We start from the raw sequence: 23022 nt of genomic DNA, 5'->3' as shown, positions 1-23022 counted from the left end.
GTTCTGCACATTGTCTGCACCTACTACATTTCCACCAGGAATGTACAAGAATTCCCGTTTCTTTATATCCTTGCCCAGTTTATTATTCTCCTTTGGCCGAGAGTCATCTTAATGGCTATGGAGGGTACCGCATTGTGGTTTTGATTTGGATTTCTGGAACGACCAATGATGATGTGTTTGTTACCTATTTGTCAGGACCTCTGTACATTATTAAAAAGTATCGAGGCGCCTGGGTGGCCCAGTCGGGTGAGCGCCCAGCTCTCGATTTTCACTCCTGTTATGATCTCAGGGTCATGGGACAGAGCTCTGGTCATGGCGTCGAGCTCTACGCCCAGCATGGAGCCTGCTTAGGATTCTCTCTCTCTCTCTCTCTCTCTCTCCCTCTCCCTCTGCCCCTTCCTGGGCTCTACCTCCCTAAGAAAGAAAGAAAAAGAAGACTATTGAGAATCCCAAAGAGCTTTTATCTGCTTTCATCTGTGTAGTTACAGTCAGGGATTCTTACCACATTTAGACACTAAAACCAAGAAAGTTTAAAAATATTATTTATTAATATTATTTATTAGTTCTTTCATAAACAACAGTAATAAACTCATTGCGTGTTGACATCCGAGAGATGACATCATCACATAACATGTAGTTTTTGGAAACTCCACCATACACTCAGAATGAGCATGAAAAAGGTAAATAGCATCTTAATTATTATTTAAGACATTTGTTCTCATGCACCCCCCCCACAGTAAGTCATGATAATTCAGTTCAATTTTACTCAAGAGAAGTAACACTAAAAAAAAATTTTTTTTTCTGGTCTGAGATTCCTCTCAACCCAGAAAACATGTACTTGGGGGCATGGGGAAGTGGACCCTGGAATGGTCATTGTACCTGGTTAGTCCTAGACGGGGCAGAAAATGGTTCTTTAATCTGGATATGGACCTGCTGATGCCTGTCCATTTTTAAAATAACACTTTTCTGGCCTGAATTCAGAAATGTAAATGGGCTAGTTTTAACCTTTCACTAGTCTCCTTAATCACGTGATTTTTGCGAGTGGATGGGCGGGGAGGCCTAGAACCCAGAGGTTCTCAAAGTGTGGTCTCGAGACCAGCCTCAGCGGCATCACCGGGAACTTTTTACCAGTGGAAGTCCTCGGCCGGCACCTGCTGACTCAGAGACCCGCAGATGCACCCCCTGCCCACCCTCAGCCTGGCCTCCAGGTAAATCTGATTTGCTAACTGTGTTGCTAACAGTTTAATGTCCTGGTGATTTACAATAAAAAGGCTATCTCTTCAATGGCCCAATTTCCAGAGACAAGTAGCTCAGTTCCTCAAGGCCTAAGGTCGCCCTCCCCACAAAACTGAAGGAGGCGGAGGCAGAAGGAAATGTAAATAAAGTTAAATTTCTTCTAAACCTAAATCTCACTTAACCGCCAGGATGGCGCCAGGGTGATGCAGGGGTGGCAAAAGGTTAAACAAAGTTAAACTGTCAAAGTGGGGCGCAGGATATGTATGTAGCTGTGAAAAAGTGCCTTGAAAATGCTACATAAACCCTTGGCTTGGAGTGCACGGGGCCTTGTTGAAACCCGCTGTGCCGGGCAGATACTTGGACCCCAGCGAGCTGGAAATAAACCTCGCTGTGTGACTTGCATTGTCGAGAGTGTTCTCTGTCTAATTGAGGGGTGGTTGACTCCGTACCCTAACATTAGTAAGGTACACATAGAGCTTTTTATTAGGCACAGTTCATTACCTGGGACCTAGTTTTCCCGTCTTTTCCCAGCGTACCTCCAGTAAATAATCCTAAACGCGGAAGCCCTGGGATCCCCAGAGGGTTGCCCTCTGTCGGTGTTACCCAAAGAGTGCTGCTGTGGCTTCTGTTTAGAAATTCAGATTGACGGGTCCATGGAAGGGGGCTAGTTTCGAGGACTGAGCCAAGGACAAAAAGATTCCGAGTTCATTACAGGATGTGGCCCGGAGAATGGGCTGATCAACCAGCCCCCGGGGAAGGATCTGCGTCCATCCCCCAGTTCCATAGGGAGGGGACTGTGTGTGTGTGCGTGCGTGTGTCTATTTACATTCGTGCTAGGGTTTTCCTAAACTGGGAAGTTAGGGTGAAATTGACACGAAGCTACTTTTCTCGGCACCGCGATGGTGTGGAGAGTCCCATGCTGTTCAAGCTTGAATGGCCACGCCGCCGCGAAACTAAGACCCACAGTTCCAGCAATTGCTTCCTGTTCCTCCAGTGACCCTGGATCTGCTGCCCAGAAGCCGGTCAGGTCCACTCTTGGTACTACGGAGCTGGCTGTGTCCTGAGCTTGCAGTGGTCTGGTGGGTCAGCATGCGACGTCAAGAGTTTTTCAAAACCCAAGAGGTCCCGGGAGATGCCTCCTGGCTGAGTGTTCGACTTCTTTGAATTTGCTTGGGCTCCACGACTTCTGTGAGCTGTTCTTGGCTTCTTACCGCTCCCAGTTTTCTAGATTGTTCTTCTGCTCTTCCTCCTGCAGGGAGACAGCTAAGTCAGTTGTGGGTGTACTATCGCACGGAGAAAAAGGCGTGATCCCTACCCTACCCCGCTGTGCGGAGAGCCTTCAACATAAACCCCCAGTGACCTGCGAACTTAAAATTCCATCCCGGGGTCTTGTTACCTTCCCACAGCCTGAAATCTGACCCCAAGGCCTCTCCAAGCCTCCAGAGGTCCCGACTGCCTGCCCCTGGTTCCTACAGCACGAAGATTCAACCATTGTGCGGGGAGCAGATCTTCAGTTTCCTTGTCTGCTCCAGGACTGGGTGGGTCTCAGGGAACCGACTTCTGCTTAGGGACTGATGCCCCAAGGGGTGTCCTGCCATTTGCATTTATTTCACCAAGAGGCTAAGGGGTCCCCCATCATACTTGAAAATCTGGGGTCATCCGTGCTCCATCCATCTTCCTTAACCCTTACTGCCCATCTGCTGGCAAATCCCGCTCATTTGACCCCCTTTAGGTATTTCATGATTCTCTTCCTCCTTTTTAATGTGCGCTCACTGACCTAGCTCATGCTCACCTTGTGTCTCTAAATATTCCGTCATAACTGCCACCACGATTCCTAGGTCCCCTCCATCTCGCCTCTGTCGCAGCCAGACAGTCCGAAGGGCCAGTGCTACCATTTGTCCCCAGGTCAAGCTTCTGTGGCTGTTTTCCCTCAGATGGGGTCTGGGCCCCTCTGGCTGACCTGGGCTTCCATGATGTGGTCACCGTCCGTCCCCACAGCACGGCCGTCCCTGCTACCCACGCACCTCACAACCTGATGTTCAGAGCTGCCTGGCTTCTCCCGGACACTGTCACGTCCATCCACACCGAGTTACCTCTCCCCGTGCTCCCCGCCGCTGAGCAGACATCTCGCAACTTCCTGTATCCGGCTGTAGGCACCGTCTACTCTTGTTGACACCCCCGCGTGGGATCAAGTGTCCTTTCTTTTTGCTCCTATATCACCCCTCAATCTTGGGCTTTAAAAATTTGTACTTGAGCTGTCTTTTTCCTCTTCCTATTCATCTTTAGGCCTAGCTAGTGCTTGGCACGTAGCAGATGTTCTTGAGATAGTGTTTGTTTTTTAAATTAAGATACGATTGACAGTAACATGGTATAAGTTTGTGGCATACAACATGTTTATGTATTTTTAACACACTGTATCACTATATTGCAACACGGTTACCGCCGCAGCACTAGCAAACACCTCCACTGTATCATATAACCATCATTTCTTCTTTGCGAGGAGAACATTTAAGATCTAGTCTCCTAGCAACTTTGAAATATAGAATACAGGATTATTGCCCATGATCTCTATGCTGTGTATTCGATCCCCAGAACTCATTTGTGTTAACTGCAAGCTTGTGGTCTTTGATCAACATCTATATAAGAGATATTCTATACATTTTTTTGAGATATGTGGGGGGGCAGTAGGTGCAGAAAAGGAATAATAATAGTAACTGTGCTAAGTGACTTTCATGAATTGATAGCACCATTTCTAGCCAGCTCTGTACTGAGCAGAGAGCCTGATGCGGGGCTCGATCCCAGGACCCTGGGATCATGACCCGAGCCAAAGGCAGAGGCCTTAACCCACTGAGCCACCCAGGCGCCCCCTGTAAGAACTTTCTGATGACGGAAATGTTTTGTATCTGCGTTGTCCAATGAGGTGGCCATCTGTGGCTACTGAACACTGGACATGGGGCTAGTGTCACTGATGAAATGAATTTTTAATGTTGTTTCATTTATTTAAGTTTAGGCTTAAATATCCACCGTGTGGCCAGTGGCTAGTGTGTTGGACAGCGTAGTCCTAGACCTTCCCCAGCCCTTACTGAGTCCACAGGAATGTCTGATCTCTTCCTACGTCCTGGGAGCTCACATGGGGCAAGGCTGTGAGAACAGCGTGCTGGTAAATGATTAACAACCAGCTCTTTGAAAAAGTTGGCTTGTTTCCGTGGTGCCAGGACTCCCACCAAGCCCAGTTTCTAGCTACCAACGTGACACAACGGCACACAGAATTGGGAAGAGGTGTGTAGTAGCAGCAGACGATTGTGCGGCAATGCCTCCATAATATAGAGACAATAGATTGAAATAACCCTGAAAACAAATAAAGCAGTTAAGTAATTAGAGAGTGGCTACTTTCCAGTATGTATTAACTTTGTTTTCAATATGATCTATGTAACTATGTTTACATACTGAATTTTCAATAATGGCTGTGCTTGAAAACGGTTCACAAGATTCATGAAAATTCAGCTTTTGGCTTTTGGTTGTTAGGAGTCAGGGGAAGCCAACAGCTGTTTATCCCTAGTAATTGGTCCAAAAATCAAAAAACGGAAAACAAAAAAGTCACATGTAGGATTTCTGTGTAGCCACAAGAGGGCACCATCAGACGAAGAAGGCTTCTGGGCTGGCGAGACCTGGTGGGAGAATGCTGTTTGGAGAAGGAGTGTGCGTCTCCTGAAGACGGTCATTCTGGGAGAGCTTGCAGGAACTCAGCTAGTTTTAGGCTAGTTTTACGTCACAACACAAATCCCAAATGTTGGCCACTCCCAAATAGCTTCCTGCCTTTGTGTCTGAAGGCTCTTCATCTTGAAGCTACCGAGTGAGAATTTCCTTGAGGAGGTATTAAGTCTTGCCAGCAAAGGGAGGGGAGAGCACATGTTGAGTCCCCACAATGTCCTGAGCGCCTGACACACCCCATCGCACATAATCCTAAAACAACGCCTCAGGAATCAGCTAATGGGGAAGCTGGTAGATGGTCAGGTCTCTCTCTGAGTAATTCCTGATAGAATAACCCCAGGGGCCTTACCCCCGCTTCTCGGTAACCGGTGCTCTTCGAGTCACAGGCGGGAAGTCAGGAGTATTTGTGGGCCTGATGACCGATAGAATGATCAAAGACGTCTGCTGGTTTCCCCTGTCTCGGCTAACTGTAGGATCTGGGATTTGAGGGAGGGGTTGAGCCTGTGTCTTCTCAGGGTCTCCCTAGGGAGCTCACGTCAAGGTTGGTTAGATGGCGGCACACTGGTGGGGGGCAAGGGGGTGGTGCTTTAGGAATGTCCCCGAGAGTCAGGAGAGGGACACAGGAGGTCTGCCTAAAGGGAGGGAGAAAGCGGACTGTGTGTGTGAAACGAATTCACTCCCTTGACCTTCATACACTCTGTCTAGTGCAGCGGTTCTCAAAGTCAGGTGCCCGGAACAGCAGCATCAGTATGTCCTGGGAACTGGTTAGGAATGGAGATTCTGCGGCCCCACCCCAGACCTGCTGAATCAGAAGCTCCAGAGGCAGGGCCTGGCAGTCTGTGTTTTAACAAGCCCTTCAGCGGCTTCTGAGGAGCAAGCCCACTCAAGTTCGGGAACTGCCGGCCTAGCACAGAGCTGTCAAAACTGGACCTGTGTGTTTTTGGTGCCCCTGAGGAGCTTTAAGGAAATACTGGTGTCTCGGTCACACAAGGTCATACACTGTATGGTTCCATTGATGGGAAATGTCCCAAACGGGCAAATCCACAGGGATGGGAAGTGGACTGACTTGTGGTTTCCAGGGACTGGGGGCAATGCGGAATTGGGAGTACAGGGTTTCCTTTTGGGATGATGGAAATGTTCTGATGTCTAATGAGACAGTGGTGGCATATATACAACATTGCCCAAAACCACTGAATTATGCACTTTAAAATGGTCAGAATGGGGCGCCTGGGTGGCTCAGTGGGTTAAAGCCTCTGCCTTTGGCTCAGGTCATGATCCCAGGGTCCTGGCATCGAGCTCTACATCGGGCTCTCTGCTCAGCAGGGAGACTTGCTTCCTCCTCTCTCTCTGCCTGCCTCTCTGCCTACCTGTGATCTCTGTCTGTTAAATAAATAAATAAAATCTTAAAATAAAATAAAATGGTCAGAATGATGAATTCTATCCCAGCTGGCAAAAAAAGAGCATTGATGTCCTAGGGATCCTGGCTGGAGGGCAAGTATTGGTATTTAAAACAAAACAAAAAAAAAAAACAACTCTCTCCTGGTTGTTCTAATTGGCAATCACTGTTGAAAATACGAGTTAGTGCAATTAAGGCCACACATGGGTCACGTCCCAGCCAAGGGCGTGCTGGTCTGAGTGTCTGCAGTGGGTCGAGCAGGGAGCACAGGAGAGGAAAACTCGGGGGGATGCTGCCCTTGGTTTCCTTCCGGCCACGTGACGGGAACAGAAAGGCCTTGGGCTCTAGATTTGGGCTGTTATGTCGGCCTCTGCCGTGCACCCCGTTCGCGTTGCTGGATCGGGGAACCTGCAGCTCTTTCAAATGTCCTGAGAAGTTAGGTTGTGGGAATGTTCCTTAGATACGCACGGAGCCCGGCATACAGTAGGGGCTCAGCCATACGCACGGAGCCCGGCATACAGTAGGGGCTCAGCCATACGCACGAACCCGGCATACAGTAGGGGCTCAGCCATACACACGGAGCCTGGCATACAGTAGGGGCTCAGCCATACACGCGGAGCCCGGCATACAGTAGGGGCTCAGCCATACACGCGGAGCCCGGCATACAGTAGGGGCTCAGCCATACGCACGGAGCCCGGCATACAGTAGGGGCTCAGCCATACGCACGGAGCCCGGCATACAGTAGGGGCTCAGCCATACGCACGGAGCCCGGCATACAGTAGGGGCTCAGCCATACGCATGGAGCCCGGCATACAGTAGGGGCTCAGCCATACACACGAACCCGGCATACAGTAGGGGCTCAGCCATACACACGGAGCCTGGCATACAGTAGGGGCTCAGCCATACACGCGGAGCCTGGCATACAGTAGGGGCTCAGCCATACACGCGGAGCCTGGCATACAGTAGGGGCTCAGCCATACACATGGAGCCCGGCATACAGTAGGGGCTCAGCCATACACACGGAGCCCGGCATACAGTAGGGGCTCAGCCATACACACGGAGCCCGGCATACAGTAGGGGCTCAGCCAATGCTAGTTTCCTTTCCTTTCCCATCTCCTCATGCTTGGGCGCTTGCCGGCCGCTCTGGGGGATGTGTGGGTTGACCAGTTCTCTGTGACTCCCCAAACCGCTGCTGGTTAGCAGGAGGACAGGGTGAGGGCTTCTCTGCCTGAGCTCTTCGCACACCAGGCTCCGCCTGCCAGCTCCGGCCAGGGCTTCGTGACCCTGACCCTACGGGACTCACCATCTCCGCTGCCAGGTGAGCCCGCTCAGAAGGAGGGCGCTGATCAGGAGGAGAACGCAGACGGCCACTGTAACAGAGAAGCCGCTCATTAAGGCTCCTGCTGGGCTGGGTCGGCCGAGCAGCGTGAGAAAATCCCCCCAGAGCAGGGGTTTCCTGAAGACCAGAGCGCGGGCGTTTCCGCCTTCCCCTTCCTGGGATGCTCCGGCCCAGGGCTGGAGCCCAGGGAGGTGGCAGAGGTCTTGGCACCTTTCCACGAGGGGCTTGGCTCTTTCTGGAAGGCTGAGCTAACCGACCAGCACGCTCTCCACCATGGGTCAGGGGCCTCGGTAACGGAGGCCACTGGGGAGGCCTAAGATGGGCGAAGGAAAGCTCGAAACACAGGGGCAACGAGCCTCTCTTGAAAGTGTTCCTGTTCCCCAAATGTTGCCTTCCCCGGGTGGGAGCCCCTGCCCCCCTGCCCCCCTGCCCCCTGCCCGGCCAACCAGCCGTCCTGGATGCTCTTCTCAGTGCGTTTTCCCTTTTCTGCCCCAAGCTCTCCGGGTGCACAGTCGTGTAGCACTGCAGACGCCCACGGCGTGCGCGGCACTAACCTGACGTGAGTACACATCCCACCACGCTGGGCCTGTAGCCCTCACACCTCCCACCAGCCCTCCCGTCCGCCGGGTCCTTTTCGCGGTGAGAACACTGCACAATTGCTCCTTTAGCCAGCTTTGGGGTCTACGACACCCCACTGTTAACCAGAGTCCCCACGCTGTCCACCAGCTCCCCGGGACCGAGTCGTCCTTTAACCGGAGTCTCTGTCCTTCCGCGGGGGTCTCCCGGCTACCCCCACCCAAGCCCCCGCCAGCCCCGCTCTGCTCTCTGTTTCTGTGAGCTCGGGTTTTTTCCCCCTCTCAAAGCCTATTTTTCTCTTCTACCAGGAAACCACTGTGAGGTTTATGGGATTTGGTCATTTCGGGTCCGTCCCGGAGGAGCTCTCGGTGCTGCTTTGAGCCCTCCCACCGCACTCACTGGGACCGACGGCGGTGAGTTTGTGCCGTTCGTATCTGGGTTAGTCTTTTACTCGTAGAACTACTCTACAGGGTCAGGAGGGGGGCATTTGAAGCCAACCTGACCGGCTGACTGTCGCCCCAGACCACCAAGCAACATATCCCACAGGCTCTGGGCTGCGTTTTGTCCACGGGAGCCACGAGCGCCCGACCCACCTGCTATCTGGTACTCGGAGATGAACAGGAAGGACTCCATCGGGGTAGCCACTTCGGTGTGCTCGTGGAAATCTGTGCACGAGAGAGGAGAAGGTGCTCAGTTGTGCTGCGTATCAGGCCGCGCTCGCTGGGGAACGCGGGGCCTCTCTTGAGCTAGAGCCTTGGAGCCTGGGGGCGGGCGAGGGCCGGACAAGCTCGCCGCCGTCTGCCTCGACGTGCCATCCTCAGCCTGGCTTCTCCTGGTCCTGACCCTTGCTTTTGACTTGTTTGTTTGTTGTAAAGATTTATTTAGTTATTGGAGAGAGAAAGAGCAGAGGGGAGGGCAGAGGGAGAGAGAGAAACTTAAACACACTGTATCCAGCACAGACCCGGACATGGGGCTCGATCTCGTAACCCTGAGATCACGGCCTGAGCCAAAACTAAGAGTCAGAAGCCCAGCTGACTGAGACACCCAGGGGCCCTGCTTTGGACTTGTTTGACGGTTGGGAGGTCAGAGGGGCGGGTGGCCTCGCTGACCCGGCTCTGGGAGGGGCTGCCCCAGGCACCCTGTCTTCCCCCTCCTGCCTGGTGGCTTCGGGGCGAGCTCTCCTCAACGTCCAGCGACGCCAGCCGTACCTGTAGTACCTGCCGTCGTCCAGGGGCGGGAAGCGTCTCTCCCAGGGGGCGTGAGGGTGCTTGCTTCAGGCTCCTCTTCGTCATCTGCTGGAGAGAGCGGGAAGGTGGGGCCCGCGGGTCCTCAGCCGACCCCGACACACTCGGCGGGGTGCGGATCTCCCTTCTCCGGTGTGGTCTGGGGGTCCCACCCCTCCAGCAGGTCACAGGCACGCGGGTAAACGGCCCCAGCACCCCCGGGCGAGAGGGAATTTTGACCCTGATCCTGGCGCTGTGGGACCCCGAGCAGCCTCCTTCCCCAGCTTCCTCGTCAGCCCTGGTTTCCACCAGGGGCTTGGAAACAGGTCGTCCGTGCCCAGGTGCCCCGAAACAGCAAATGAAGTAGAAACGTGCAAAAGGACAGCTTCTCTCGGGGACAGGTTTCCTGCCCCTTGTGGATGTTTCCAGTTACCCGGGACGCTGCCCTGCCATCCTCTGACACGGGAAGGGACCCGTGCAACAGGCATTCCGGCCAGCCACGAGGCTCCCTGCCAGCACATGGGCGGGGAGTGTCATCAGAAGGATGCAAGCGCCAGCTGACCCCCACCCCTGTCCCGTGCTCGGAATACGGGCCCCGCTTGCTTTTTCCGCTCCCAGAGGCTGCTCCAAGGACACAGCCTGGAGCTAGCGACTGGCCGTGGAGAACACCTGCAGAGCGTCAGTGACTAACCCCGTTAAGGCTTCGTTATAAACCTGTGTAAGACCCAGTGGCCGAGCTTGGGTGTCCATGCCTCTTTCTGCTGCCCCACACTAGCCCCTGTGTAAGTTCCTCTGCTTATTCAAACCGCCACCTGCCAGTGGTGGCCCGCCTCTTTCTTGGTCTGTCCCTGCACTCTCCGTGTATGGGGGTGGTTTCAGATGTCACCCAGGGAAACTCCGGGGAGAGTTCTGAACCAATGGGCGTGAGCTGAGAAACCCATAGCACGGATGTTTAAATCTGAGCGGCTTTGGGTTGCAAAAATAGTAGTATGCTTTCAGAATGAAAATAGTAAACCTCCGCAGAGGCGGGTCGCACGCATGCCTGAATGAGTGTGTGTATGTGTGTGCGCGCGCGCGTGCGTACACACACACATGATCACGTCCCTGCTTGACTCAGCCTCTTCCCTGCACGCTGGCACTTTTACCAAAGCTCGGAGGGGCATTGCACGAGGAGAAGGAGCCTGCTAACGGTGGGCCGCCAGGCACGTAATGAGTTCACGTTACATATCCGTAATCAGAAGTGCATGCGTGGCAGGCTGACCTTGCCCTTTTGAATGAGAGAAAGTTCTGGTAGCTTAGAAGAGGCCAGATTTCAGGATCGGCCAGGAGGGGGCAGCACCGCCTCCAGTGAACACTGGAGAGATCTCCCTCCTCTTCGACCTTCTACCGTTTATCCGCACTCAGGGTGCAGGGAGCCTGGGGTGAGAGGGACCTTAGTGTATCTGGTGTCTTTTCTAGAATGAGAGAAAACAGAGGCCCGAGGAGATGCAGTGGTTTGCCTGCGGTCACGGAGCTGGCGGGCCAGGGATTCCACTCCGCGCAGCCCAGTGGGAAAAGCAGGGGTCGGGCCCACGCGGGTCCCTCCGTACCTGGGAACCGCCCGTCTTCCCTGTCACTTATGCACTTGAGCTGGGGCCGCGTCCACTGGGTCTTCCCTGAGACGGTTTTGCAGACGCTCTCGGCAGAACCTCTCCGCAGGGCCCTGAATCCCGGCACGCACTGGTAGTGAACCGTCTGCCCCACCACAAAGTGGTAGATTCTCTCTGAATCTTCGTGGTCCCAGGAAGGAGGCTCCCTGCAGTGACCTGGAACAGGGACAGGAAGTTCAGAAGGAGTCCCGCGAACCCGAGTCGCCTCTTGCTGGAGACCGGACCTCGGTTCCTACTGTTCATTGTTTCTTTTATTGCACCAATATGCACTGAGAAGTCTGTGTGTCAGCAACGTTGCCCGGCACTTTGGGCGAGGGAAGGGACCCAGACCCTGTCCCTCCCGCAGGAGGGGGCGAGCCATTGAATGAAGACGATGTCTGGAGACACAATGTCCTGAGTGTTGTCACTGAGGAGCCCAGGGGAATGAGCGGCTCCTTGTGATGGCGGGGGTTCTCGAAAGTGCACAGGAGTGCGGGGCGGGGGGCAGTCTCAGCTGAGGGATAAAGGTAGGCTCAAGCCCACTGCGAGGAGGTCCTTCCTCGGGGGGTGGCTGCTGGTCCTCTTGGGGCTGTGGTGGAAGCACTGGAGATGGAGCCAACGCCAGAGGGAGAAGAGAGCTGAGAGAATCTCTGGGAAATGGAACCTGATCTCTGATCAAACCGTGCCTAAAGCCTGCTCTATGTGAGCCCTGCCAAGGCCTCTGAAATTCTCCATGCCCTCAAACCTTCCACTCGCCCAGGTAAAAGCCAAGCCTCACTGGTCTTTAACCCCAGGGATCATGTCCTGCTCTGATTTATTCTCAGGATGCCCTACCCAGCCCCACATCTGCATGTACGGAAGCACATGTACCCTCTCTCCCCAGATGTGGGTTCTGGCCTTCCAGAACTTCCATGGTCCGAATACCCAATAGGACCTTTAAAAGTGTCTTACACATAAACCCCCTGGCCCAGAGGGAAGCCCATGGCAGCAAGTGGAAAACGGTCCTGTCCCGTGGGATCGGCTCTAGTGTAGCACCTTCCAGATCATGGCTGAACTTCGGGTTAGTCTCAGAATAAAATTTCTTTTACAGCCAATAAAATCCGTAATGGTCGGAACCTGTTTAAATGACGTTTGCTTCTCTCAAATGAAAACATCCCATTAAGAGGGTCTGTGGCCAGAACCAGTAGTGGGTCGTCTCCCGAATAAGGACAACAGCCTTTGACTTGCCTAGAAACCTCGAAAGAACTGTTCAGGGTAATATGAGAGAAAGAGAAAAAGGGTAATATGAGAGAAAGAGAAAAGCGAACAATTAAATGTGTTTTGAAATGCCAGCCCAAAGTTGGAGGTCCAAGATAAAGCTACCATATTGCAACAGTGCCCCCTCAATTTGTCTTATATATATATATATATATACATATATATGTATATATATACACACACACACACACACATATATATATATGAAGCTGCAAATAAATTAAAATTAATTTAAAACAAGTGATCAGTAGAAGGATCCTGAGTAAGACCTTACTCCTAAATGTGAGTGTAGCCATCTTTTAACTTCTGTTTAACTTAATAAAATTAGCACAGGACAAGAGGGTCTTGTAAAAGTTGGTAGGTTCCCCCCAAAACTCAGGTTTTCCTAACGGGCTCTGTGTCCCCATCACCTGAGGACCTGACCTGAGCGAGGCTCGTTTGGAGTCGTGCTCGCTCCCCCGCATCCCATTAGCGCGGAGTTGTCTGTCGGCGGCCTTATGCTCCCGTATATGCTCTATGCTCCCCAGCATAGCCCAGCAGGCCTCACACCCTGTTTATAAGCAACATGTTGAGGTAGGTGCTTGGCTGGCAGCTGGTTGTCTCGTCCTGAAGGGAAAACGAGAGCATTTTCTCGAGCGCAGACACCACGGTCTGCAGGGCCGGGCCCCGTGAGTCGTATCAGACATGCTTTTGAACTCCGTTCAGTGGCACCGGCTGAGCCGACCTGAGCCCAGGGCTGCTGGGCTCAGCTCCCGGAGCGGGAGGAAGCCCAGAGCCTGCGCGGGCTGGAAAGGCTAGTGGCTCTAGAGCCTGCAAACACTGTACAGACGTTCTCGCTTCCCTGACATCCTGTAAGAAGAGGATGGTGAGCCGGACGTCCCTCCCTCGGGGGGCACAGGGTGCGCCCACAGGAGCAGGGTCGGCCTGGAAGGCAGCCAGACCGCTGTGCAGACCCGCCTCTTACCCGGAAGCTTCCCTTGGTCCCCGGACGGCGTTAGGCTCTGCATTGCCTTCTCTTCCTCGGGTCTGGGAGTGACTTGTCCTGTGCTCTTGGAGGCTAGAGGGTAGAGACAGAAGCAAATAACTTCACAGAGGCTTAAAATAGAAGATGCTCTTTGGTATTCATTTATTCGACGTGTGTCTTTCCACCACCAGGCAGTATGGGGGTGCAGGGGTTACAAAGAGGAGCCACACACACCCCCTGCCCTTGGGATACTCCCAGTGGGACCTCCCCATGAGCATCAGTGACTCACAATGTGTTTCTTTTCTTTCTTTCTTTCTTTCTTTCTTTCTTTTTTTTTAAGATTTTATTTATTTAGAGAGAAGGAGGGAGAGAGCTCAAGCAGGCAGAGAGGCAGGCAGAGGCAGAGGGAGAAGCAGACTCCCCGCCGAGCAGGGAGCCCAACATGGGGCTCCAGCCCAGGACCCCGGGATCATGATCTGAGTTTAAGGTAGACCCTTCACTGACTGAGCCACCCAGGTGCCCCCAGAACGTGTTTCTGAGGGAACTGAGAGGTTGCCTGGTGCGTGTGGGTCTCCCCAAAAGGGACTGCATTCTGCCCATCCACCTGCCAGCCTTGCGCGCGGGCCTGGGCACGATGGCCGAGAGGGGTTCCTTGTTTCCCTACAGCAGTTCACTGAAAGGTAAAGGGATCCAGTCGTAAAGCAAGGACGAGGGAAGCCTCCTATCACACTCCTCTCCGTTGTGTAGACTCGGCAAAGGAGCTGAGTACGGGCACCGCCGAGACGGGCTCGGGATTCCAGCTGAGGGGCCGGGGAGGGTCTGCTGGGAGAAGAGGCGACGGGGCTAGCAGAGGTCTCCAGACTCTGCGGTCCGTGCCTGGGGCGGCCGACACAGAACTCACTGTCGCTCACAGACCCCGTCCCCGGGGCTGAAGCATCAAAGGACGAATGGACCCACCACTTTTCACCATGTTCCAGTATCACAGAGACAAGAGACCCGGTCGAGAAATGGGGCTCGTGAGAGGGCTTTCAGGACTCCGTGGAGAACACGGAAGAGCTAAGTCAGCCCAACTTAGGTCTTGAAAGCCCCTCGGGGGTCATGCCCTCCACATTCCACACCAGGAAGGCGACCCACCTACCGTCTCGGGGGTGGGTAGGTGAGGGTAAGGGGTGCTCAGGCTTCTGTGCTCACCCTCGCCAGCAGTGATGGGGTTCAGCACCCTTAGTCCACTGCTGGTTCCAATCCCATCTGGCAGTGAGGACTACAAGGCTCTCAAGTCAGGTTATCAAGTCCAGAAATAAGCCATTCAAAGGGAACAGCTTGGGACGTCTGGGTGGCTCAGTTGGTTAAGCAGCTGCCTTCGGCTCAGGTCATGATCCCAGCATCCTGGGATCGAGTCCCGCATTGGGCTCCTTGCTCGGCAGGGAGCCTGCTTCTCCCTCTGCCTCTGCCTGCCTCTCTGTCTGCCTGTGCTCGCTCTCCCTCTCTCTCTCTCTGTCAAATAAATAAATAAAATCTTAAAAAAAAAAAAACAAAAAAAAACAAAGGGAACAGCTTCCTCTTCCTCCCGGCTCCGCAGCACCCGCCACCCACAGACTCGCAGCCCCGCCTGCACACCAGCCCCACCTGCCTCTGGGCTTGATTCTCTCCTCCCTCCCCCAGTGCAGCCAGGGTCTTGCGGTAGTGGAACAGGTGTGGGGGGCAGGGGGCTTCTGGGGGGTCTTTGGGGAATATTTCCCACACTCTGGAATGCCAGCTCCTGACGCTGGGCTGGGAAGACCCTGGGCCGACAGTCCTTTCTGCTTGACCATGGATTTGTCCTCTGAAGAAAGGTCTCAAAGACTTCACGGCAGCCACATTGAAAATTCCCACAATCGGGGCACCTGGGGGCTCAGTGGGTTAGGGTCTGCCTTCCACTCAGGTCATGATCCCTGGGTCCTGGGATCGAGCCCCGCGCCGGGCTCGCTGCTCAGCGGGAAGCCTGCTTCTCCCTCTGCCCTTCACCCCGCTTCCCCACTTATGCTCTCTCTCTCTCAAATACATAAATAAAATCTTAAAAAACAAATAGAAAATATCCGTAATAGATAAGACTCTCCAAGTCAGTAATAGGAGCTTTTCTTCCCTCTTTACTCTCATCAGGGAAGGAAATGCCTTGCCCACTGCCTCCACTTTTCTAGCCAGAGCTTCCTCCTTAGGGTTGTGGGGATGGACCCTGAGAGGCGAGGGCACGGAGGCATCTTGGGGAGTTGTTGGGAATTCAGGTCGCCATATTGCTGGGGGTGGAGCTAGGATGGGTTGCTGGCACCAGGCAGCCTGTGGGTGGCGTGAGGTAGGAGCTTCTGAAAGCAAAATGCAAAAGAGTTGGTGCAGCCTTACGGGTAGATACTTACTGGGATGGTTATTATTTTTCTGATTCTTTATATGGGCTCATTCTGACCAGTCTTTTTAAATTTTTATGTCTAAAAAATTGCGATGAGATATACATAGCATAAAACGTACCCTGTGAATCATTTTTAATGTGTAGTGTGGTGGCATGAAGTACATTCATATTGCCATGAATTCGACTTATTTTCAAATTGTTCAGTAACGATTAGTATAACGTCTGTTCCCTCTCCCCCTGCAAAATATAAATTCTTTGAGCGCTGGGTATCCCGAGGGCCTAGATCAGTCCTTGGAACCAGGAGGCACGCCTTAAATATTTGCTGAGTGAATGATTTTCGAGGAACCGCCGAGGTGAGTTATTGCAGAGTTTGGGCCGGCGGGTGTTCGTCTGTAGGGCTGACGCTCTGTGTCCTCCTGCTGGAGTCTTCCTTCCCTCCACGTTACAAAAGGAAACACTTACATGTGCGGACGCACTGGCACTTGTTTTCCCAGGAAGCGTGGCTCGAGTTTCCTGCACAACGCATGAAGCTGTTTAGCCGGCGGAAGCCCCTCTCACATCCACAGTTTAGCATCGTGCCCGTGCTGTACTCGAGGGCTTTGTACACGGCGTGCTTGAGGCTCGGCGGGTTGTCGTCACAAAGGTCTGCCGAGAAAAAGAGGCCTGTTTCGGGTTAGGGAGGCTCTGCCCTCACACTCACGTCCGGACCCTCGGATGAGCCCATCACACATTTCTTGGCTCTCTGTAAAGGATTTATGGGTACCCCACCTCTTCCCAGAAGGAAACAAAGGCTGTCGCCACTGTCCTTTAGAAACCTTTGTATCAGAGATGGTTCAGGCTTTGACCTCAACAGAGCTGCCCTCCAAATTACAATTTATTTCAAACTAAATGAATAGAAGCAAATGAGATTTTATTCTGAATATGCCTCATGCTGAGCAGGTATAGAAAGAGAGAAGGGGACATCGGATACGAGGAAAGGAAGGGAGGGAAGTCGTATGAATGTGATTGAGGGACACGTGTGGGCAAGAAATACTTGTCAGGAAGTAAGGATTGTCAGAATTTCTATAATTAGTGATTTTGTACCACTTTCTTTCCTTTCCTTTCTCTCTCTCTCTCTCTCTTTCTTTCTTTTCTTTTTTTTTTTTTTTTTTTTTTTTTTTTGGAGACATATATGTAAAGGGCTCCACCCAAAGTCTGGCGAGTAGGAAATGTGTATTTTTCACCCACCTCCCACCTCTGAGTTTTCCAGATCCCTTCTCATACCACAAGGATCTGACCCTTTCTCACCTCCCTTCAAAAAAGGACACTGGTTTCTCACCAAGGACACCTGAAATAGTAGCCAAATGCCCAAGTAGTAAGGGGAAAAAATGTGCTGTTCAAATCAGAAAAGTGATTCCATTGTGTATCTTATAACAAGTCCTGCTTTGAGAGATTGGATCTTTAGGGAAAAGCCCCAGGCTGGATGGAGATTGTGGCTAGGAAGGATCGCAGGAGACAGGAACAGGTGAGACAGCACTGACCGCCTCGCCCCTCGCCAGCACAGGCACAAATCCAGGCGGGGTGCTGCACACATTGCTGGCAGAGCACGGTCGGCCGGTGGCTCATTCATCGTCCCTCCACCGGAGTGTGTGTTGTCCTTACACTGCGCCCCAGATCTTGCCACACCCATGACTCAGGATACCCCTGATCTCCTGAATCACAGAGGGCAAGGAGAGGGGGGACCCTCACCCACCTCTCTCCAAGAAGGGTCTAAGTGGAAATAATATGAAAGGCTCAGAGAGCCAGCGATTGGAAAGGGACATGTAACATACACACTGAAAGATACTGATCATCATAAAAATCACCATAAGGCAAGAGGGGTAGAATGGTAGAAAGGGGAGAAAATTGAGCTTCCGGATCCGAGCCCTGCCAGCTTACTAGCTAGAGTGCCTTGTTCTTACTTTTCGAAGGCTTGGCCACTTTTTCCATAAACGGGGTAGTATAATGATCATCACCATTTTACTGTTTGTTTTAAAGATTGCATGAAATGACGTGCAAAGGTAACTTGGAGACCGCCCCACACATAAGGGACATAGAACAGATGCCCGTTCTTCTTCCTTCCTTTTCACCTCTGTCCAGGAAAGGAGACGGTAATTCAGATAGAGGCAGGACTGACGTTCACCTTAACCTTTATCTCCTGCAAGAGGTCATCTCTCTTCACAGCCTGTATCCCCAGGACCAGTCACTGGTACCTGCTGTACATCAGTACCAACCCATGTTTTGAGTATCAGAAGGTAAATCTATTGCTAAGATAAGATATGCACAATAATAATTTTTAAAAAATGAAAGAACAAGGCAAGGATGTGCCCTCTCATCACCACTTTTCAATATGGTGCTGGAAGTCCTAGCTAATGCAATTAGAAAAGAAAAGGAATTAAAAGTTGTTGGGAAAGAGTAAAACTTTCTCTTGCAGATGACATGACTGCCTCTGTAGACAATTTAGAAAAATAGACAAAACCCTTGTGGTACCAATAAGCAACTTCAGCAGGGCTGCAGGATACAAAGCTAATGTATGAAAGTGAATTGCTTTGCCATATACCAGCAAGCACACTTTTTGGTATTCACCCAAGAAATTGAAAAGTTACGTCCACACAAAAATCCGCACATGGATGTTTCTAGCAGCTTTACTCGTGATTGCCAAAACTTGGAAGCTACGTGTAGCTATCCTTCAGTAGGTGAAGGGATACATGAACTCTGGTCCATCCAGACAATAAAATAGTATTCAGTGCTAAAAAGAAGTGAGCTATCAAGCCATGAAAAGACATGGAGGAAGCCTAAATGCATATTCCTAAGTGAAAGAAACCAACTTCAAATGCTACATTCTGTGTTGTTCCAACTATACGACACTCTGTAAAAGACAAAACTATGGAGACGGTAAGAAGATCCTGGAGGCTGGGTGTTAGGGAGGAGGGAGAGGTGAATAGGCAGCATACAAAGGATTTCAAGGCAGTGAAAATACTCTGTAGGATACTTTACTGGTGGGTGCGTGTCATTATACACTTGCCCAAACCCACAGAATGCGCGACACCAATAGTGAAGCCCGATGTCTACTGTGGACCCGGTGATGATGGCGTGTCCGTGCGGGTTCATCCACTGAAAGGCAGGTACCACCTGGTGGGGGCTGACAATATGATCACGTGGGGGGCGATGCATGAATGAGGTCCAGAGTACGTGAAGAATCTCTGTACCCTTTGTTTGGTTTTGTTGTGAACCTAACACTGCTTTAAACCATAAAGTCAATTAACAACAACAACAACAACTTAGAAGCAATGGCTGTGCCCTGAGCTGGATGAAATCATTGAAGGGGGAGTCAATGATGACTTCTGCTTCCAGCCATGGCAAAATTTTGGTACCCAAACTTATCCTCCTGCTGAAAACAACTTTAAAACCAGACAGAATATGCAAAAAAAAAAGTGTTTCCAGGCATCGAGTAAGAGGCAGCGCAGCCCTGTATCATTCAAGAAGAGGGAACTGTGACGTGAACCCCACCATTGCCGTGGAGTCCCTCACGGCCACTTTCCCACCAAATGGCACCAAAGCGGAACCCAAGCAGAGCCGTGGTCTCACGGACCTGAGGAGGGAAGAAATCAGAGCTCTAGGCCGCTGGCATGGCTGGACTTTGGACACTGCCCCACACTGACCCATCCTTATGAAGTGTAAGACCAAAGCAGACAGACAGCAGGACGCACCCGGGACTGAAGGACCTGTAAGAACAAAATGTAACGCCTCTGGAAGGAAGGCGACATATTCCAGACCTTCTAAAATGTGTGATTTATCACGTCCGGCAAGTTTTTAAGAATTCTGGACATGTGAAGAAATAGGAAAATGTGACCCCATTTTTTTTTTTTAAAGGAGTCAATTAGAATCTAAAATGGCCCAGATTTTGGAATTAGCAGACAATTGGCCGCCATTCATTTTTATAAAGAAAGATTTATGGGGACAAACCCACACTTATTTGTTTACATTTGGTCTGTGGCTGCTTTTGGGTGGTAAAGACAGAGTTAAGTGTTTGCAACAGAGACTAGATGTCTAGCTGGCTGAGAATATTTACTCTCTGGCCCTTTAAGAAAAAAATTGTCAACTACCAATTCCAAGGAAACATGGCCATAATGAGTGAATCAATAAGAGATCTCAGAAGATAAATGAAAACTATAAGAAGGAACCAAATAAAAATTTTAGAACTGAAAATTGCAATATCTGAAAAGAGCTTCACCAGACCTTGAAGACAGAGCAATAGAAATTATTGAACTGATGAGCACAGAAAAAAAATTTGACTAGACCTTCAGTGACCTATGGGTTAATATCAGATAGCCTATCATATTTAATTGAAGTCCCATAGCAGTGGGAGAGTAAGAATGGAGCAGAACAAATATTTGAAGATATAATGGCCAAAAATGTCTGAAATTTGAGGACAAATGTTGACTTAGAGGTCTAAGATGCTTCAAGCAACGAATTCCAAGCAGGATGATTAAAAAAAAAAACAAAAAAAAAACCTAGATACATCATAGCCATGCTGTTGAAAACTAAAGCTAGTGGAAAAATCTTGAAAGTAGCCAGAGGAAAAGGACACACCACATACAGGGAACAACAGTGAATAATGGCTGACATTATTTCACTGAAATAAGGAAACAACGCAAGTTAGAAAATAATGGTAGAACATATCCAAAGTCGTAAAAAAAGAAAAAAAAAGCCTCTCAACCTGGAATTCTACCTAGAAAAAAAATCTTTCAAAAACAAAGATGAAATTAATGTATTTTTGGATAAATGGAAGCTTAGAGAATGTATTACCAGCACACCTGTGTTCTAAAAGAGAACGCTGAAAGGAAATTCTTCAGGTATGTGGATATTACCAGAGTTAGAAATACAGATCCACAGGGAAGAGTGGTGTGCTGGTAGATATTTAGGTAAGTGGAAAGATCATCTTTTAATTTCTTTGAAAGAGAAGTATTTAAAATAAAAATAATAAGAGTTCATGGCGAGTGTTATTGTATATGTCAATGTAAAATATGCAACAAGTGCAGTGTAGAAGTTGGGGTGAGTAGATGTTTCTATCATATAGTTCTCGTATGCAGAACGGTGTAATACTAAATCCAAGGAGAGCGTGGTGAGTTAGGGATGCCTCCCTGAAAGCTCAGGGAAGCTGGCGAGTAACAACACAGAGTGTAGCTTAAATGGCACTAGGAAACAAAAAATAGAGTATTAAAATACTTTTTTTGTTAGCCAAAAATTTTTTTAAAAAGATTTTATTTATTGGCAGAGAGAGATACGGCGAGAGACGGGAACACAAGCAGGGAGAGAGGGAGAGAAAGAAGCAGGCTTCTTGCTGAGGGCGGAGCCCGATGCAGGGCTCGATCCCGGGACCCTGGGGTCATGACCTGAGCTGAAGGCAGACACTTAATGACTGAGCCACCCAAGCACCTCTTGCTTAGCCAAAATTAAGAGAGAAAAGGAAGAATGGAAGAATATAAAACCAAATGGGACACCTGGGAAACAGCGTAGCAAAATGGGAGACCTAAAGCCAACCATATCGGCAATTGTATGAAGCATACTCCAAACACATAAATTAAAAGATAGGCACTTTCAGACCGGATAAAACAGCAGGCCCCCAGCCCCGTGCTGTCTACAAGGGAGCATACTTTAAATACAAAGGCACTAATAGATTGAAAATAAAGTATATATAAAGATATATTATGCAGAGATCTGCATGGGAAAATGGGTGCGGCTACATTAATATCAGAAAGTAGATTTCAGGGGCACCTGGGTGGCTCAGTGGGTTAAAGCCTCTGCTCGGGTTGTGATTTCAGGGTTCTGGGATCGAGCCCCGCATCGGGCTCTCTGCTCCCTGAGGAGCCTGCTTCCTTCTCTCTCTGCCTGCCTCTCTGCTTACTTGTGATCTCTCCATCAAATAAATAAATAAATAAATCTTTAAAAAGAAAAAAAGTAGATTTCAAAATAAATAGTATTCACATATGACTTGATTGCTTTATAAAATTACTAAGAAATCTGAAAAATAACTACTATAACTTAATAAATTTAGCAGTCTTAATATACAAAAATCACTGGCAGTGGGGCTCCTGGGTGGCTCAGTGGGTTAAGCCTCTGCCTTTCTGCTCAGGTCATGATCTCAGGGTCCTGGGATCGAACCCTGCATTGGGCTCTCTGCTCAGGGGGGAGCCTGCTTCCCCCTCTCTCTCCGCCTGCCTCTCTGCCTACTTGTGATCTCTGTCTGTCGAGTAAATAAAATCTTAAAAAAAAATCACTGGCAGTTATTTCTGTATATTGGAAGCGACCAATTAGAAAACTAAAAATTTATAAACAATTTCAATGATGATAGCATCAAAAAATAAAATACTCATGAATAAATTTACCAAAAACATGTAAGACTCTTGAACTGAAAACTCTGAAACATTACCAACATAAATTAAAGAACTACATAAATGGAAAAATGTACAATGTTTACGGATTGGCGGATTCATTTTTTTAAAAAGGACATCAGTTCACCTTACGTTGATTGACAGATTCAATGCAGTTACAATTTTTAAAAATCCAATACACTTTTTGGTAGAAATTTGGCAAGTTGATTCTAAAACCTCTTTGGAAATACAACAGACCAGAATTTCTAAGCCTATCTTAAAAAGAATGCACAAATTTGGAGAGTTCACATAATCAGATACCAAGATTTTCTATAGTATATTGTGGTAGAAAGATAGACAATGGGACACAAGATAAAGACTAGAAATACATGTACATTCAGCTAATTGTTTTATAAATATGTTAGGGCAGATCAACGAGGGCAGGAAATCTCAGCAAATGCTCTGGGACAAATGGATAAATTTATGGGGGAAAAGAAGCTTACTTCACATAAAAAATTAATTTTATTATATACCTAAACACAAAAAATCCATACCCTAGATTTATCCAGGTTAGGTATACACATAAAAGTTGAAACTATCAAGCTTCTGAGGGTCCATGAAGGCAAACAGCTTTACAAACTAGGGATAGGCCAGGATTTCCTAGAGAGGACCCACAACGTACCGACTGTAAACAAAAAGTCAATCAGAAACTTCTGGTCATCCCAAGACACTAAGAAAATGAAAAAATAAGTGACAGACCGGGAGCATATGTTTGCAACACACACCTCGGACAAAAAAACCGTGTCCACATTCTCGAAAGAACTACAAATCAATCCTAAAAGGCAAACAACCCAATAAACAGATGGGCAAAGACCGGAACAAGTCTCTCTTCCAAGACAGACAGAGGATTATCCGTAAAC

The 23022-nt window shown here is 49.8% G+C and overlaps 1 protein-coding gene across 4 annotated transcripts in view; it reads right to left on the bottom strand.

Moving 5' to 3' along the window:
- Positions 1-525: 525 nt before the first annotated feature.
- The window catches only part of IL2RA (interleukin 2 receptor subunit alpha), a 48277-nt gene continuing 25780 nt past the window's right edge, over positions 526-23022 (bottom strand). Inside the window, exons 2-8 of one of the 4 annotated variants that reach the window (XM_013059098.2) lie at positions 16173-16373; positions 13331-13423; positions 11071-11286; positions 9467-9553; positions 8852-8923; positions 7647-7713; positions 526-2485 (exon numbers count right to left, since the gene is read on the bottom strand). In XM_013059098.2, the coding sequence (XP_012914552.1) occupies positions 2461-2485; positions 7647-7713; positions 8852-8923; positions 9467-9553; positions 11071-11286; positions 13331-13423; positions 16173-16373 (761 nt within the window). In that variant the 3' untranslated portion in view covers positions 526-2460. Of the gene's footprint in view, positions 2486-6293; positions 7714-8851; positions 8924-9466; positions 9554-11070; positions 11287-13330; positions 13424-16172; positions 16374-23022 lie in introns of those variants that run through there. The other 3 variants (XM_013059100.2, XM_013059099.2, XM_013059101.2) reach the window with 3 other exon arrangements.

Source organism: Mustela putorius, unplaced genomic scaffold, assembly GCF_011764305.1.
Source record: "Mustela putorius furo isolate JIRA1106 unplaced genomic scaffold, ASM1176430v1.1 tig00004033_pilon_pilon_pilon, whole genome shotgun sequence".
Classification (NCBI taxonomy): domain Eukaryota; kingdom Metazoa; phylum Chordata; class Mammalia; order Carnivora; family Mustelidae; genus Mustela; species Mustela putorius.
The sequence above is the reverse complement of the archived record's forward strand: the minus strand, read 5'-3'. Positions and strand labels throughout refer to the sequence as shown.